This window comes from Maniola hyperantus, chromosome 23, assembly GCF_902806685.2.
Source record: "Maniola hyperantus chromosome 23, iAphHyp1.2, whole genome shotgun sequence".
In the NCBI taxonomy this organism is placed as follows: Eukaryota; Metazoa; Arthropoda; class Insecta; order Lepidoptera; family Nymphalidae; genus Maniola; species Maniola hyperantus.
The window spans coordinates 7,085,940-7,104,461 of record NC_048558.1 but is presented as its reverse complement, the minus strand read 5'-3'; the positions used below and the strand labels follow the sequence as shown (position 1 = coordinate 7,104,461).

The window sequence follows — 18,522 nt, the reverse complement described above, 5'->3', positions numbered from 1 at the left end:
AAAACTTAGCGTTAGGTATTATTATTTAAAAAAACAAAAAAGAATATTAGCCATGTTAAATGACTAATATTCCCCTTGCCTCTCCAACTAAGCGTCAGGCTTGTGCTAGGAGTAGGTACGACAATAGTGCAACGGGCGGGCTTTGAACCACCTTTCGGTTTTCAGTCCACTCCTTTACCGGTTGAGCTATTGTTTACTACCTAAACACAATCCAATACCTATAATCATTTGTCTCATTTTGTAGTTTTAGTGATGTAGTATTTTTCAACCCCGCAATGTATAGCGTGCAAAACTTGGGTCAATGCCCCGCCTACAACGTGGCATTAACTCGGAATGGCCTACATACACAACGTTCATTGACCTCTAGCGTCAGCCAGATGTTTCATTTGCAATATATCGTAAGCTTTTACAAAATATTTTTGGATTTTTCGTGTTTTTTTGGCGTCTTCATAATATCAGTAATCATCAGTAGTATCACCGATCTTCGTTTTTGCTAGCGTTCTGGTAACATCCTGTATATACCTACAAAGAAAGAAGGTTTGCTTCCTCGTCTCGCACTCGGCCGGTTCTTACCATTTTGGTCCGGAACCCTAAAAATACACGTGTACTTAATGGTTGATCAACACGCCAGCACGCGGCGTCATTAAGCAGTTAACAAGAGCAAATCCCGTCGCGACGCGCTACGGATTATTTATCAAGATTAATGACGTGCTTATTAAATTCACTCTGTTCTGTTCCCATACACCTCGTACACCTGCGATACCCTTTGTTAATTATGTAAATTAGTGGAAACATACGTAGATTAACGAGGTTAAGGCTAGGGACAGATCTAGCAAAAAATCGCACAAAACTCTTCGGCGTTCTGGCGTTTCTCTTATATTTATCATCATACTTAAGGTCTATATGCACGCACAACAGACGGAAACGTTTAATTGCGGAAATCAAACCAGAGAGAAAAAGGTCTGTATGCATCTGAGCTGCGCTTCGCGTCGCTGCAGGGCGCGTCACTTCAGGCCGCTTGACGGTACCTATCGCACTACAACTACAGTAGGTACGCGGCAGCTCGCGTCACTTCTATATCCGACGTACGAGCAACAACGTCGCAAGATGAGCGACAGTGAAGAGGGGGGGGGGGGGGGGGGGAGCCAACATCCTAGAGGTTGGGACTTTTGAGGATATACTATGATACTTATGAGGGTATGTCGCACTAGCCTCGCCGCACTGCGCGTCGCTGCGCTTCACAATATTCTCTCCAGCCGCGACGCGCAGCAACGCGTGATGAAGGCTGTGCAGCGCCGCTTTAGTGCGTTATGTACCGTACAATCCTTAAAATGGTAATGTTAAAAGATGTCAGATAATTTCTGAAAATATATTCGGCGTCTTTGCATCATTATCTTAATTCTTTATCATTAACTCGGCGGACCCGCGCGCAAATTATCCCCGAGTATTTCCAATATCAACCCTACAATCAGGGTTGCCCATTACGCAATTTCACACTTGGCGCGTCATTTCTGACAGCTGCCTGCAAACCCGCCCTACGAATTAGCATTTTTCAACTAATTATGAACCCGTACGTATACATAAATTATTAATATGCAGGTATAAAATTATTATCTGTCAAACAAATATATATCTGCCTACATGTTTTTGTGGTCATATGAAAAGCAAATTTTGTATGGTAGCGGTTTAATTAATTAATTTAATGTCTTTTTTCAAAAGTAAAACACCGGTTAAGTGTAAGTCGCACTTGCACACGAAGGATTCCCTATGATCCTACAAGATATGGCGCCGATTCTGTTGTTTTTCTTCTAAATTAAATTTACAGTATCTGCATCTTTTTCTTTTTATCATTGCTAAAAAAGGACGGATCATGAATTTTACATTTAGAGACTCTAAATTTTAGCGCAACAATTAGGTAGGTATATTATGATACGTATTTTGAACGAATAAGCGTTGATTTATAAAATGCTATCAAAAATGTAGCTTTTTACGGAATTTCCGTAGTTATAGTATAGAAATAATTATGAAGAAGTCAATGAACTCAATTTTTGATGCGCAATTAGTAATTACAATTAGGTATGTCTGTCTAGAATGTTTACCTATTTTCTTTCATCAAATATAATTGGACACACTAACCTTTCGATACGAACCCTTAAAGGCTTGGGCATACAGAAAGCGTGATGACAGCTATGCGCGTACAATTTGATTTCACGTAAAAGACCGTCGACCTTGTACCTGCGTAGTAGACTATTTATCGTTCTATTAAGTGATTCGAAATTAACACGTAACGTACGTACAGAGTTTTTTCGTGCTGGGCGGAACAGGACGATTTCTTGACTTCGTCATCATTGCATATAAAAATAGAGCGACAAAATATACGGGACGATACGTCTTGTCCCGTCCGTTTTCTAGTTATCCAATCTTAGTTCAAGAAATCCAAGCCCCTCTTTCCCACTGGGCACTCTAGGCACGTGCCCAGGGCCCACGATCGACAGAGGCCCACTAGTCCCAAAGTATAACCGACCGACCGATATTTTATTACCGAAACACATATTCATTTCGATACAATCAAAGGTCAAAAAGGTCCTCTCAAACAAAGGACCATAGAGATTGTTAACTAGTCAAGACTGACTTATATTCGATCCTTCTTGTTTTTAACCCCCGACCCGAAAAGATTAGGCCCAAATGATGTGTCCAGGGCCTCCAATAGGTTAAAGACGGCCCTAAAGAAATCCTCCTGTTCCGTCCGGCAGGAGAAAAAACACGTTACGTATGCCTTACGTAACGTCGCCGCGGTCTCCGTGAGAACGCGGCGGACGTTTTTATTTATAGGTACTAGTGCGGTGATATTTCAAAAGCACTTATAAAAGTTTACAAGTGCTTTTTTACTTACAGTTCCTTGTATTACAATTTACAGTACTTCTAGGTGCTGCATAATGTATTGGACAAAGATTCATCGCTCGGCTCTACCGTATCGCATTTTGTGTTACCAATCCCTTAAATAACGGGTCTTATCTCTTATCAAATGTCAAACGTTACTCTTTCTTGATATTATAAAGTAGGTAAACAAATCAATATATAACTTATTATTATTTGCATTAATTATAACTTTAGGTATTTCACATGCATTCATTTATTAACTAGGTCTGCAACATTCTACTTGTCAGTAGGCTTAGTACAAGATTTTGCGTCTCACCAAACGTTCCTAAGAATTCGAGAGTCGAAACACAATACCGTCAAAGTAAAATGGACCTAAAGCGCCTTGAATTGAAGTCAAAAATTCAATGCTACTGATTTTAATTTCGCAACGTTTCCGCTTGGAGCGCTGGCTGTAGATGTGTAGACAAACTTGAGCTTTAAAACAAGGTTAAGATCCAGTTTACTATAATGCGGAAGGTCGTCGACACTCGAATACTATGAACGTTAGTGAGACATAAAATCTCGTACTAAGCATACCTACTGGATTAATTTTGCTAAGGATGATGGATGTAATATCGATACAAGCCTAATATCGATATGTTATCATCGATATTAATAATTATTGTGACCCCTTTGTGTCGTATTCAAAGTCAAAATCAAAATCATAGTCATTTATTCAAACTAGCTGATGTGCGCGACTTCGTTCGTGTGGAATGTGGATATACCTAGGTTTTTACAATCTCGTGAGAACTCTTTGATTTTTTGGGATAAAAAGTAGCCTAGATATCGCTCTCCAAGTCTTTAACTATAGTTATTTAAGTGCAAAAAATCATGCCAATCTGTTGCTCTGGCATGATTGATGAACAAACAAACAAACACACTTTAATATTATGGGGCTAGTGGTTGGGACCACCCAACTAAAGTCCTGTAAGTCAGATGTACCTACATATTAAGCATCTATTTCCAGAGCTTTTATCATAGGTTCATTAGGTTATCTATAATACCGAGCAATGTACTAGATTCATGGTTCAATATAAAAATACATGGGTACATTGCAGTCCCGAGTTGGGTTTGAATTCTGGATCATCATCATCATCATGATCAACCCATCACCGGCCCACTACTGAGCACGGGTCTCCTCTCAGAATGAGAAGATCACCAATCGTATTAAAACCTTATCAACAGGTAAGATTTCAATCAAGGGATTGTAATGGAATTTTTAAAAATGCGAAAGTGTGTTGTTTGATGGTTTGTTGGTTTGTTAGTTTCTCCTTCAATCACCTCGCAACTGTGCAACGGATTGACGTGATTTTTTGCATGGGTATAGATAAAGACCTGCATGCCTAACATGCGCACCACGAGAAAATTTTGTCTACGCATTTACTCGTCTTATTTGTATGAAAAAACACGAGATAATGCGTAGACAAAATTTTCTCCCGGGGCGCATGTTAGGTCTTCTGGAGAGTGACATAGGCTACTTTTATCCCGGAAAATCAAAGAGTTCCCACGGGATTTTAACTAATTCCACGTGGACGAAGTCGCGGGCATCAACTAGTAAGGCAATAACGCAGCGGGAAGTTCATTAAAGTAAACACAAACCACAAGTCGGAGAGTTCGAAAACTGATGCAAACTTTAATTTAATTCGACTCAAATTTGTTTAAATAAGTTATTGAGTTGCAAGTTCAGACTCTGAGATAGTCGAATGGAACACCGTTACTGTCAGTGTTTCCATGTACACGGTAATTACCGTAGATGCACCGTAATTCAGTCCTAATCTACCGTCAAGGTAATATAGCCATTACTTTGACCGTGTCACCGTAATACAAAAATCACGTTAAAAAATCATAATATACTGCGTAATACGAGGACGAATCTCAGTCACGTTAGCATATTTCGTAATGGCAACATTTCTCTTGCTCTCGGTTTAAGAATCAAATCTCAGCAATCTATTTTCGTCCTTATTCAAGTAATTAGGAAGGAGTGAAATGTAAAATTAATGAGATTTAACAAAATATTAATATGAATAAATCCGTTTATGAAAAAGATATTGCTATGCTAGGAGAGTCATATTCAGAATAATATTAATAATTGATTAAAAAGCAAATTCGTGACTTTTTTCTTTTAAAAATGACACGGTAATTTACACGGTATTCTTTTAGCTAATCCACCGTAATTTAATCTAGAATCACCGTAATTTTAACCCTTCAACACGGTAATTCTCGATTTACGTATGGAAACACTGGTTACTGTAAACTTTTAGTTTTCAATAGATTTCATTAAGTTAAAGATGTGCAATGGGAACTTTTATTTATTCAATGCAGCATAACTAGGTAGGTGGGCATTTTTCAAAAAAGTTGTCGGTAGCGTAATAGGAATTCCACATAAATAAAAATTTAGTTTTGCCTTAAAATGTAATTATATTGTAAATATATAGTATAAACTATATAAAAATAGTAAATTTTATTAAAAATAAATGTAATAATTGGAAATATTTTCATTTTTAACTTGATACCACCCAATTGAAGTTCCATTACGTCACTGACTTTTTATTGGATTTCCAGGGAAATAAAACAAGTTATACATTAATTATCTTTAATGTCGAAAAATTAACCAAATCAGCCTTCTAAAAATAATTAAAACTAAACATATAACATCAAATTGAACTGAAGTTTTTAACAAAAATGTTCTTTAACGCTACTTTTGGATGTTTTGTACTAAAGAATTTTGATAAAACACTGACTATTTTCTTATAAATTTTTTAATATTAAATTGTGACAAATAACTAATTATTTAATAACATTTCTAAACATAAAAATATTTATATATCTCTGACTTTATAGCCATTTCTCTAAAAATAAACCTTTATCAAAAATGGGACAGTGACGTATAGTGGAATACAAAATCGCGTTTAGGAAACATAAGGCATCGTGCATAATTGGTCAAAAAAGACAAAAAAATAGCATTACAAATCAAATATTATTATGTAGCTAATCATCACAGTAATATTATAAAACGAGAAGTTTCGTTTGTTACAACCTGCAGCAAAAACTGCTGAACCGATTGACATCTCTTGATCCCGAATATCCCGCAGGAAAGAAATCTTTGCAAGTGAAATAGTGTAGCCTGGCTATCTAAGACGTAAATTAAATAATTATTATAACATATATTTTATAAAGTTTTTAAATTATAAAATTTAAAGAATATAATATACTGGCTGGTTCATTTGAGTGGGTCAGTAAGGAGAGGTCCTGGAACGGCTGTAGCTATGAGGAAACGTTTTTAGGAGACCATCCGTTATTTTTGAAATAATTAACATCCGCAATATTTTTACAGCGGTTTATATAGCCTAACACACCAGAATACATCATAGGTTAAAAACTTACCTCTATCTTTTTTATGTTGGTTTAAATGATGATGATGATGACAATCCAACTTCCTATGAAAACACCTTTATTGTTCCATTACGTTACTTTTCAATTCCATTCACGCGACTGTGGTTCACGGTAGCGTAATGGCGGTGACGTATACAACCCCTTAAAAATTCAAAATCAATATTACATATTAATAATCAAAGGTTAGACTGATTTAATTTTACTTTCCAAATAAAGAATAACAAATCTCTTTAATAACATACAAACACAAATGCGCAATCAAACCTTACCTATTAAAATCAGTATCGTTGGTGGAACAAATTTTTTGAACCAAGTCGAGGCAACCACTTCTGTTGCGTTTTTCTGGCGACTGCTTTTGTAAAATACAACATGGCGATTACCATAGACTAATAATGTTGCCAGTATTCCGAAAATATTTTGCAAATGGTGCAATTTTCATTCGAAGACCTCGAAAGGCCGGTAGCGTAAGCGGAAATTCCACTAACACGAATTTCACGGGACAGCAAATAAATTGTATTTTTTAAATAAAATTCTATCGTAATGTCTTTGTTTTAGGGCTTTAATTTGAAATTAGTATCATACTTAACTACCTCAGTGTTCAAATATTCATGAAATATTTTTGGACGGTATAATTTTTGACTCTAAACTTGACAAGGTGTTAGTGGGACATATGTCAGAAGGTACTTCCTCTCTTTTATTTTTTGGTATTTTATGTTTTTAAAACTCTTAAAAATGAATTAAGATATTAAATTATAAAAGATTAAATATTAAACAATATTGGTAAGCATAGACAATAGCTTATTTTTTTCATAAAGTTTGATCAAATTACCATCAAAGTGGCCGGACAACGACTTTTATAATGGGACAACTTTTTTGAAAAACGCCCAGGTACAGTACGCGGCCGAAAGTAATGTACATCGACCTTTAAAAAGAGATAGCAGATTTGTAGAGCGTTGTCCCTGTCATTGAGACCGACAAAACGTCATATAGGTATGAGTGACAAAGACAACACTCTAAAAAGCCGAAATGTCATACTAAAGGCCGATGTACATTACTTTTTCGTCGAAGACATGATTCAACTAGGTGAATCATCTAAATATATAAAAGGAAAGGGTGACTGACTGACTGACTGACTGACTGATCTATCAACGCACAGCTCAAACTACTGGACGGATCGGGCTGAAATTTGGCATGCAGATAGCTATTATGATGTAGGCATCCGCTAAGGAAGGATTTTTGAAAATTCAACCCCTAAGGGTGACCCCCTTAGGGGTTGAATTTTCAAAAATCCTTCCTTAGCGGTTTGAAATTTGTGTAGTCCGCGCGGACGAAGTCGCGGGCATAAGCTAGTGTATACTAAGCCGGCTGAGTTTGTTGTGGGCTCTTCTCAGACCTGGGCGCGTTGGAACCCTCGTAGCTTTAGTTTTAAGTTCGCGTAAAAATTATAACCACAATATATCATCATCCTACAATGACATTCTAAGCATGTCATTGTAGGATGCTTAGAATGTCCTACAATAATTATAGGCTACTTTAGTAAGTATGATAGCAAGTGTTACATAGATATGAAAATATTTTTCACGTGATTTTTCACATGATATCTGTGAAAATAGTCCATCTCTAGGTATTTAAAAGTTTTCTCAGTCGCATCCGATATCCGGGATCCTGAGACGTCTTATATTTGACGCGGACGGCACCGCTGGGTTTTTTAGTGGGTATGCTGATGGCAGTTAAAAAAAACCGCGAGTGAGTCCCACATACCCGCCCTTGTGCGGCATGCCTAATAGCATTTTTACCAGCGGAAAAAAAGGTATTTAAAAGTTTATATTATACTAGCTTATGCTCGCGACATTGTCCGCGTGGACTACAAAATTTCAAACCCCTATTTCACCCCCTTAGGAGTTGAATTTTCAAAAATCCTTTCTTAGCGGAGGCCTACGTCATAATAGCTATCTGCATGCCAAATTTCAGCTCGATCCGTCCAGTAGTTTAAGCTTTGCGTTGATAGATCAGTCAGTCAGTCAGTCTGTCAGTCAGTCAGTCAGTCAGTCAGTCAGTCAGTCAGTCAGTCAGTCAGTCACCTTTTTCTTTTATATATATAGATTTCCGGCTTTAAACAAAGTATATAGATTTTCCCTGTAGATATCTCCAAATAGAATATTGTGTACTTTCCTATTTTAGGGAACCCTAAAAGCCGTCACAATGGCAGGTACCCGACACCTAAAGCCAAACTAATTGAATATCCGAATCGTTGGCGACGTTATATTTGGTACTTTTAACGCGCATAAAATTAACTTCGGGCCCGGATCTAACCGTGTTAAATCATGGTTTAGTGGCAAATGGTAGTGACTGGCGAATAATGTAGTGATTAATTATTGTCATGACAATCACTATTATAGTCGCTACTTACTTATTAGGTAACTACTACATGATGCCCGCGATTTTGTCTACGTCGATTGATGTTCAAAAATCCCGTACTCTTTGATTTTCCGGGACAAAAAGTAGCATATGTCCGTTTACAGGATGTAAGCTATTACTATACCAAATAAATGATCCCCGCGATTTTGTTTACGTGGATTGAGGTTTAAAAATCCCGTGGGTACTCTTTGATTTTCCGGGACAAAAAGAAGCATTTGTCCGCCTCCAGGATGTAAGCTATAACTATACCAAATAAATGATGCCCACGATTTTGTCTACGTGGATTGAGTTTCAAAAATCCCGTGGGTACCTACTCTTTGATTTTCCGGGACAAAAAGTATCATATGTCCGTTTACAGGATGTAAGCTATTACTATATCAAATAAATGATGGCCGCGATTTTGTCTTCGTGGTTTAAGGCTCAAAAATCCCGTGGGTACTCCTTGATTTTCCGGGACAAAAGTAGCATTTGTCTGTCTCCAGGATGTAAGCTATTACTATACCAAATAAAATATGATGCCCGCGATTTTGTTAACCTAGATTGAGGTTTAAAAATCCCGTGGGTACTCTTTGATTTTCCGGGACAAAAAGTAGCCTATGTCCGTTTACAGGATGCAAGCTATCTCTGTACCAAATTTTGTCAAAATTGGTTAAAAACGGATGGACCATGAAAAAGTAATAGACAGACAGATATAAGATCGACACAGCATTTGTAATATAAAGTATGGATATAGATAGACAATAGTCTTAACTAAACTTAGAAAAAGGTCTAACTGGATAGCTAAACTCTTGACGATACGGCCACAAAACACCTAGATGGTTTTAAATATATCGCAGTTATCGATAGCACAATAATAGGATGTTATCGATAGGGCAATAGTCACAAATCGTAGGGTTGTATCGGTGTCGATAAATTGTCCCGTGAGATGGGTTGACCTGTTTCGATTGAATGCTATACGGGGTGTTATTTATTTGTGAAGCGATGTTTTTTTTTATTCAGTTACAAGTTGACTGCAATCTCACCTGGTGGTAAGTGATGATGCAGTCTAAGATGGAAGCGGGCTAACCTGGAAGGGGTATGGCAGTTTTTATAACACCCATACCCCTTTGGTTTCTACTCGGCATTGTACCGGATCGCTAAATCGCTTGGCGGCACTGCATTGCCGGTAGGGTGGTAATTAGCCACGGCCGAAGCCTCCCAATCCCACATGAGCCAATCCGCACATGGCCATGCGTGGTAGACTATGGCCAAACCCTTCTCACTCTGAGAGGAGACCCGTGCTCTGTAGTGAGCCGGCGATGGGTTGATCATGATGATGATGATGATGAAGCCTCCCACCAGACCAGACCAGAAATTTAGAAATTGTAAAATTACAAACCCCTGCCAGGAATAGAACCCAGGACCTCACACTAATAAGACTACAGTGCTTACCACTCCGTCAGGGAGGTCGTCATAATATCATAGTCAAGTGGTTAACGTCGGCCTCTTATTCGGTGGGTCTGGCATTCGATCCCGGGCACGCACCTCTAACTTTTCGGAGCTATGCCGAGAGTTCTCCATGCATGATGTAGTCAAAAAAATACTTACACTATATAATTTTTTTCATAGAGTCTAGACATTTGTATACTTAATTAACTAAAGAACCAAAGAAGAAACGTATACCTAACTAACGAAAGAACATAACTTTTTACTCCATTCTGAGCTAAAAAATAACTTTTGCTCGTCAACGGTTAAAGGACAATTTTTTGTACCTACCTTGGAACCCAAATGGTCCCATCAAAGTAGGGTGACCAAACATCCGTTTTTAGACACATGCCCTCATCATCTCAGATATCAAACCTATATAAGAAAAAAATGTACTTACCTATTTCAATGATCCTTATTGCGAACGTTAGATTCAAAATAGTTTATAAAATTGTATAAAAACATATTTTAATTTTTAATACCCAAGTACCTACTGACTTTGTGCTTGTGGCTTAAGGTAATAAAAAGGTGAGTGAGTGAGTGAGTCCGTCCGCGTTAATTTAGGTTTTTAAAAATCATATTATTATTTTCGTGACTGGCAGCAAGCGAACCGTGGCCTAGCGGTCAGAGTGTCGGGCGCTATCCCAGGAGACGTAAGTTCGAATCCTGCCGGTTCCGCAATTTTTGATATAATATATTTTTGAAGTGTAGGTAAAAACACTGTCATAAAAATTATAAATATACATACCTACCTACTAAATAAATAATACTTAAATAAGTTAATAAATTTTGCGGGATAAAAATTAACCAGTCGTAGTCATGTCCGGGATGCGAGCTATCTCTGTACCCAATTTTGACATAATTTGGACCGTAAAAAGGCAACAGACATACACATTTCGCATTTATAATATTAGTATGAATATGAATATATTACAAAACAATAAACAAACCAAAGAAAACTAAATGATTTGAAATATAGTTATTATTTTACTTAAGTTAAATAGCTTGTTATCCACCACAGAAGAAAATTAAATACTTAACTCAGAATTCCTTACTTTTTGTCTTTCTGAAGATTAAGATAATATTAGGTACATTGTTCTGAATTAAAAAAATATCTTTTATATTATTTTTTCTTTCGTGTCCTATTTTTAACATTTAAGATGGCAACTGTACCCTAAACGGGCCGTTTTAAGTTTTATCGTAAATTTTTTTCGGCTCGAGATCGCCTATAAAGGTTTTAGGACTTCTGTCTTCGGCCATTGTTCCACAGATTACTACTTTCGTACATTTTTATATTTAAAATACAAGTGCACCTATTTTTAGGGTTCCGTACCTCAAAAGGAAAACGGAACCCTTTGTTGTCTGTCTGTCTGTCTGTCTAGAAAGCTACAGGGTACTTCCTGTGACCTAGAATCATGAAATTTGGCAGGTAGGTGGGTCTTATAGCTGGCTTTAGGGGAAAAATCTGAAAACCGTGAATTTAGGGTTATATCACACAAAAAATAAATTGTGGTCATGAACTAATAATTAGTATTTTCAATATTCGAAGTAAGATAACTATATCAAGTGGGGTATCATATGAAAGGGCTTTACTTGTGCATTCTAAAACAGATTTTTATTTATTTTTATGCATCATAGTTTTTGAATTATCGTGCAAAATGTCGAAAAAATACGACTGTAGTACGGAACCCTCAGTGTGCGAGCCTGACTCGCACTTGGCCGGTTTTTTTTCTTTTTATCTACATATATACCTACCTAAGTAGATACTCGTATATGTTGTATAGGGCAAGCCTAAAGTAATCCTAATAATATTGTTACATAGCGTTTTTATATCATTATTTTTGATTTCTTTCTTCAAGATACAACAATGAAAAATTAAAACTAATACCACAGAATAAATAATAGTAGGTATAGTCTGTACAAAATGACTCCTCACGCGCCATTTTTACTCTATGGCTAAAATCGTACACTAATGTTGCCATCAATAATGTTGCCCTTTGTTCTTGTTTGAATATCTAAGCCTTTGTTCTCCAACTGCGCCCCCCAGTCAATGTCATTCAAGTGCCAAGAGAGCCTTGTCGCACTGTACTGACATGAAATTTGTCACAAAAAGTTAAAATGGCGCGTGAGGAGTTAAATTTTACGCGTTATACATACTCTAATACGTAGAACTTATTACATATTCGTATGTACCTACTCTCAGTAACGGCACAGAAAAAAAGTCAAGACGTACTTTTCACTCAAATAGTGATGTGACACAACGCAAAAGCTAAAAATCGTACCAAAAATTGGCACATTAGATTAATAATACTTAAGTCGAATTTTTTTTGGTACGAAATGATACACTTCACTAAAAATACTGATGTGCTTCTGTTGCATTTCGTACTTAAAATAGGGATTGAATGAAAATTAATGTTTTGAATTATCAATTATTTCATTGCCATCGTTGGATAAAGACATTACATTTTACTAAAGGAAGTTCATTTGACGAAACCAAGAAGGTTTAAAAATTATATAGGACAGTTAACATAACGATAACCATCAAAGTAGTACCTACCTATAAATATTTTACAATACAATTCGGTATTTCAATTAACGATGTGCTAATTACCAGAATTTATCGTCTCCGTTGCGTTCACAAACTCAAATGTATATTTTACAACTTTAATAATATATTATAACAATTAATTATTAAAATTACATTTTGCCGTGTCGTCGAATAAATAATTACAATTTATTATTGAAAAGCTGTTGTTGCTATGTCTTTTATAACGTTATTTATTTTGAAGTGGGTCTAGGTATGTTACAATATCATTCTTCTGTTTATAATATTAGTTATGATTATAATGTAATTTCTAATAAGTTTATAATGAAGATATATTTACCTATATTATATACCCATAAGCCAGCTCAAACTTTCTGATAAGTTGCTGGCAATACAAAATTCCGTCAAGATTTTTATCTTATAAAGTCCTAAAGGCTTAGCCGAGTGGAAGAAGCTTTCAATAATCCATATAGGCCTTTTTATGGATTTTAATCAAAAATAGGACTCAATTGCACCATGTCATTATTTTAATTAAACATCCATAAAAGAACAGAAAGCTATTGCAGGCCTCAAAACAGAACAATGACCTCACATATTGCATTGCAATGAAACTTGTAGGTACACCTGCGAATTCCAGATTAGCCCCTAAAGCTACTCGGCAATCTGGCAAGCTCATAAAAGCTCTTAAAATGAGCGTGTTATTATTCCCTTTTCAAAAAACCGTACACCTACCTATTGATGTTTGAAAATATTTCTAAACTAAATCGAACTGTGTCGAGGGCGTCCGTCGCATCGGTGCGTTTACCTGTTTTTTTTACCTAACGCATGCAAGAAAGAGACGGAAAACTAGAATTGTTGTTTGAATGCGTTTCGACAATGCGTTCCTACCTAGCTACGTACGGAACGAAAGCGGCCAAGACCGAGGGCGACGATACAGACAATGCACGACTGTCTATCTGGTTATAATACCCAACTGCGTGCAGGAGACGTCAGTTTACTTTCCATAAGTGCTGTAGACACAGCTTTCCTTTTTGGACGGTTAGCCACCCGAGCGTGGCCGGTGAGGCAACCATGCGCCGCGCATTCTTGATTCTTCACCAATCCCAACCAACTTCACGCCAGTTGCGTCCCGACCATCGTCGAGGGCAAACCTGTGTCGCACGTTGCAATAAAATTATCGTACAACACAACACTTAAATAATTTAAAGTGACTTCGATCGTATAAAAATTTCGTTAATCGACTCTGATTAGTCGTAAATAGTGATGGGACACGCTTCGGACCGGAGGAACGATTTTCATCTCATACGATGACCGAAAGTTTGAGTTCGAAAAAAAGTTGTGGTCCGAATGCACTCAACAAAAATTATTATGTGCTGGTAATAGTGATGGCTTGATGGGATCGCAGTGTGACCAAAATTGTGTAGATAGTGATGTGAACTGTGATATAATTTGGCGATCGCGTAGATGATTGCCACTTTTGTGTGTGATAATATTAGTTTATTAGTTACCAAAGATTCCTGATGATCTTGTACATTAGTTTGTGCTTTATATTGGTAGTTTTAGGTAAGTGGACCATCATTATTTATTATAGTGAGTAGTGACATCATCGATTTGTTAAGAGAAACATAAATCGAATAGGAACCAAGAAGATAACTTTGATATTTATGAGATATAAACACCGAACAAATATCTACGTTGAGCTTATGACAAATTCTCTGTGCAATGACTGACAATGCGGTTTTTGTATCCAATGAATCATTTATCAATTCAGAAACGTACTTAGGTGCATAATAATGCTTGTTAGGTATAAAGCTTTACTATTCAGTAACGAGATGTATTAAATTATCTACTATGTAAATCAAATTCTCAATAAGTGCAGTAATTTGCATTATTTTTTGTTTATTTTCATTTCCTACATTGCCTATGTCAAAAGTAAGTTATTTATCAGTGATTATTAAATAGAAGGGTCTTCCAAAATACGTAAAATTCACGTTAGTTTTAAGTGTAATAACCATTTTAAATTATCGATTATAAACTAAAAACGCACGTCAAATCATTGTGACGTCACATGCCAGTATTTCATAGAAGCTCGCATACTAAGCGTGTATTTTGATGTTTGATAAAAATAATTATACTGATTTTGCCACCGGGTTCATAGCAACATTGATAAAGACAAATCTTTGACATTTAATTAAGTTAGTATTAGGACAAAAGTATAAGACAAGTAAATGTCGCAAACAATGAAACTTGCCAAGATTTCTTTAGACAAAACAAGAAAAAACTATGAACGACCACAAAAAATGTTTTAGCGGAATGAAAAGCTAAAGATAAACCGACAGGCAATAAATAGTTTAATCAAAATATTTATCTCGCCCCGTACAATTAACTTAGCGCCCGCATTGATACAAACGATAAACGTAAACTAAACCTTTTAAACTATCCGTGACTTGGATTAATTTAGTTAGTTAAACTACATTTAGTCGAATTTATTCGGTCCGATATATTTGGCATTCGATTCGGTCGATGGACCAATATTGAATATTTACTATGTCAATTAGGATATTAGGATGCTTAATGCTGTGGAAATAATGCCATAATATATGTATATTGGCGATATTTAAATATTTCGTCCACCAAAATGTTCCATATATTTCGTGTCCCAAAATGTCCAGCCGTAGGTTTATGTGACAATTATTATAATAGAGGTTCGCGGTTAATATAGAGGTATCCATATTTGAAATCTTCCACTTATTTGCTACTAGAGGATGCCCGCGACTTCGTCCGCGTGGATTTGGTTTTTAAAAATCCCGTGGGAACTCTTTGTTTTTCCGGGATAAAAAGTAGCCTATGTCCTTCCCCGGGATGAAAGCTATCTCTGTACCAAATTTCGTCAAAATCGGTTGAACGGTTGAGCCGTGAAAAGCTAGCAGACAGACAGACAGACACACTTTCGCATTTATAATATTAGTATAGATTGATGTGGTCTCTGAAGAACCTTTTGAAGATTCATTATTATGCTTGCGAATAATGTTTTTTATCTTGTAAAGACATTATCTCCCTAATTATGCTATACCTACCTAGTGTTTCGATGCATTGTATTCAATATGTCAGCTGATATCTAAATATATAAAAGGAAAAGGTGACTGACTGACTGACTAACTGACTGACTGATCTATCAACACACAGCTCAAACTAATGGACGGATTGGGTTGAAATTTGGCATGCAGATAGCTATTATGGCGTAGGCATCCGCTAAGAAAGGATTTTTGAAAATTCAACCCCTAAGGGTGTGAAATAGGGGCTTGGAATTTTTGTAGTCCACGCGGACGAAGTCGCGAGCGTAAGCTAGTTTTTACTTCTGAATACTCAAGACAAAACTACTTACCTATTTAAATTATACATCACAACATTTATTTTATTGGCGACACTGCGTCAACAAAATGCATTATCAATATTACACTTATAATGATAGTGCAAATATTATCAAACAGTAAAATAGGTGACGGAACGTCAAAAAATCGAGTGTATAGTAAACACTACACTAATATATGCAAAATATTTTGAATCGAATGTAAATGTGAGCATCACAAGCATCCGAGAATTCAAGAACCGTTAGATTATGAAAAAAAAGCGTAATACTTAAGTACATGAGTCTCATTTTATAAAGATTCTAAGATATTATGCAAATGTCAGATAAGTCGGAGATATAAATCGCTTTATTACTTAAAATTAATTAAACTTACAGAAGGAATAGAAATTCATTTACATAATTGTAATTATTTATGGCGCGAATACCTTTTTTTTATTACTGTTTACGATGGGCCCTAACGACTTGAGTGCTCTGCTAATTTTTTAACGGATTATAACCGCGCGTTTTATGTATAATTATGTAATTTATCGCCATTAAATTATCTACTAATTTTGTGAAACTAGGTAAATACTTCGCAAAGTTTTTTTCGATCTTGATTTCGTAAAATCTTGTGATAAGGTAACTTCATCATCATCACGATCAACCCATCATCCTCTCAGAGTGAGAAGGGTTCTGGCCATAGTTTACCACGCTGGCCATGTGCGAATTGGTAGACTTCATTTGAGAACATTTTTCACGTTTCAGGTTTCCTCACGATGTTTTCCTTCACCGTTAAAGCAAGTGATATTTAATGAATTAAAATGCACATAACTCCGAAAAGTTAGAGGTGTGTGCCCGGATTCGAAACCCCGTCCTCCGATTAGAAGGCAGACGTCCTAACCACTAGGCTATCACAGCTATTAATTAAAAGGTAACTTAGCTTATGGGAAAAATTGAAGAGGATTAAACGATCTTTTGAGCTTCTTTAGTGTAACTCGGCAAATAGATCTAATCACCGAATCTTCGTACAGATCTTCAGTAAATCTTAAAAGGTAGAGACAATCTTCAATAATTAATCTCAATAGACTTAGCTTTTGTACGTTAACTCATTATTAGCTATCGGCAAATAACCTTTTCTGAAGTTATTAGGGTGTATTCAGTTTGCAAATAGTTTATTTAGTTCTATGTATTTAATTAGTAAATTAATAATTTAGCTGAGCACTTACCTATGTTATATTTTTATATTTATTGACCTAAAGTAGGATAAAGAAACATATTGTTTACGTTTCCGAAAAAGTTTACATTTCGTACCAATGTTACCGATTTTTTTGGTACGAAACGTGTCACATCACTATTTAAGTAGTCGTAAATTATGAAGATTGCGATTTGCGATTTTTTCATTAAGTAAATTATTGTTTTGTATTCTTATACTTTCTTAATTAATTTAAAATAATTCGGTATTATTTAACAAAACAGCTCCTTAATAAAATGATATCTATAATAATGATATGCGCGGCATGACTCGGGCCCGGCACAGCCTAGCATCCCTTAGTCAATTTTTTTCTGTGATTGAAAAGCATTTTTCACCGAATCCAAATAATAAAATCCAACTGTCCCACTAGGTATTTTCAATTGGTATTTTCGGAAAGTGGACAGACAAACCGAGGCAAACGAAATTATGTGAACGTGATCAGCGGGCACGATTCCTGTCTCAGATAATCTTAAGACTACTTTTTTATTATATCAGACGACGTGTCCAGTGTAGGTATTAGGACTTAGGTCCCAATATTGGTCTGGTTTTCTGATCTGGTTAGATACTTTCATTTCTGAGCTTTTATTATTTTCCTGTCGTTATCGATTTTCTCTTACGTTAGTAGTCTAAATATATAAAACGAAAAGCTGACTGACTGACTGACTGATCTATCAACGCACAGCTCAAACTACTGTACGAATCTGGCTGAAATTTGGCAGGCAAGTAGGTACCTAGCTATTATAACGTAGACATCTAAGCTAAGAAAGGATTTTTTGAAACTTCAATAAGGGGGTAAAATAGGGGGTTGCAACTTGTGTAGTCCACGCGGATAAAGTCGTGGGCATAAGATATTTTAGTTTTAAAAAAGCTTGAAGGATAAATACTTCTTCTTAAATATACTTTTACTTTAAATATAAATGTAATTCAGTCACACGAGTAGATGTGGTTCAGTTCAACGGATCAGTTTAGCCAGCCGAGCTCACTCCAAGCAGACCACCACCCACCACCTGGGTGGTCTGCGTGGTGGCGAGGACTTTAGGAAGTGTTGCTGGGGAGCCAATGTAGGCTTCTCGTTGCATAGATACAACGCTGCATTGAAGTACTACGTGTTCCTATCATCAGTCATCACTCTCCATGTTATGCTTTGGATAGAGGGCTGTCGTGGGAGATGATACCTAGAGA

At 36.3% G+C, this 18,522-nt stretch overlaps 1 protein-coding gene across 2 annotated transcripts in view; it reads left to right on the top strand.

Annotated features, from left to right (window-relative positions):
* Positions 1–18,522, top strand: part of LOC117993128 (uncharacterized) — a 713,143-nt gene that overhangs the window by 642,912 nt on the left and 51,709 nt on the right. The window contains exon 1 of one of the 2 annotated variants that reach the window (XM_034980873.2): positions 13,852–14,302. The exons of the other annotated variant lie outside the window; for it this stretch is intronic. Coding sequence (XP_034836764.1) covers positions 14,260–14,302 — 43 coding nt within the window. The 5' untranslated portion in view covers positions 13,852–14,259. Of the gene's footprint in view, positions 1–13,851; positions 14,303–18,522 lie in introns of those variants that run through there. 2 annotated transcript variants of the gene reach the window in all.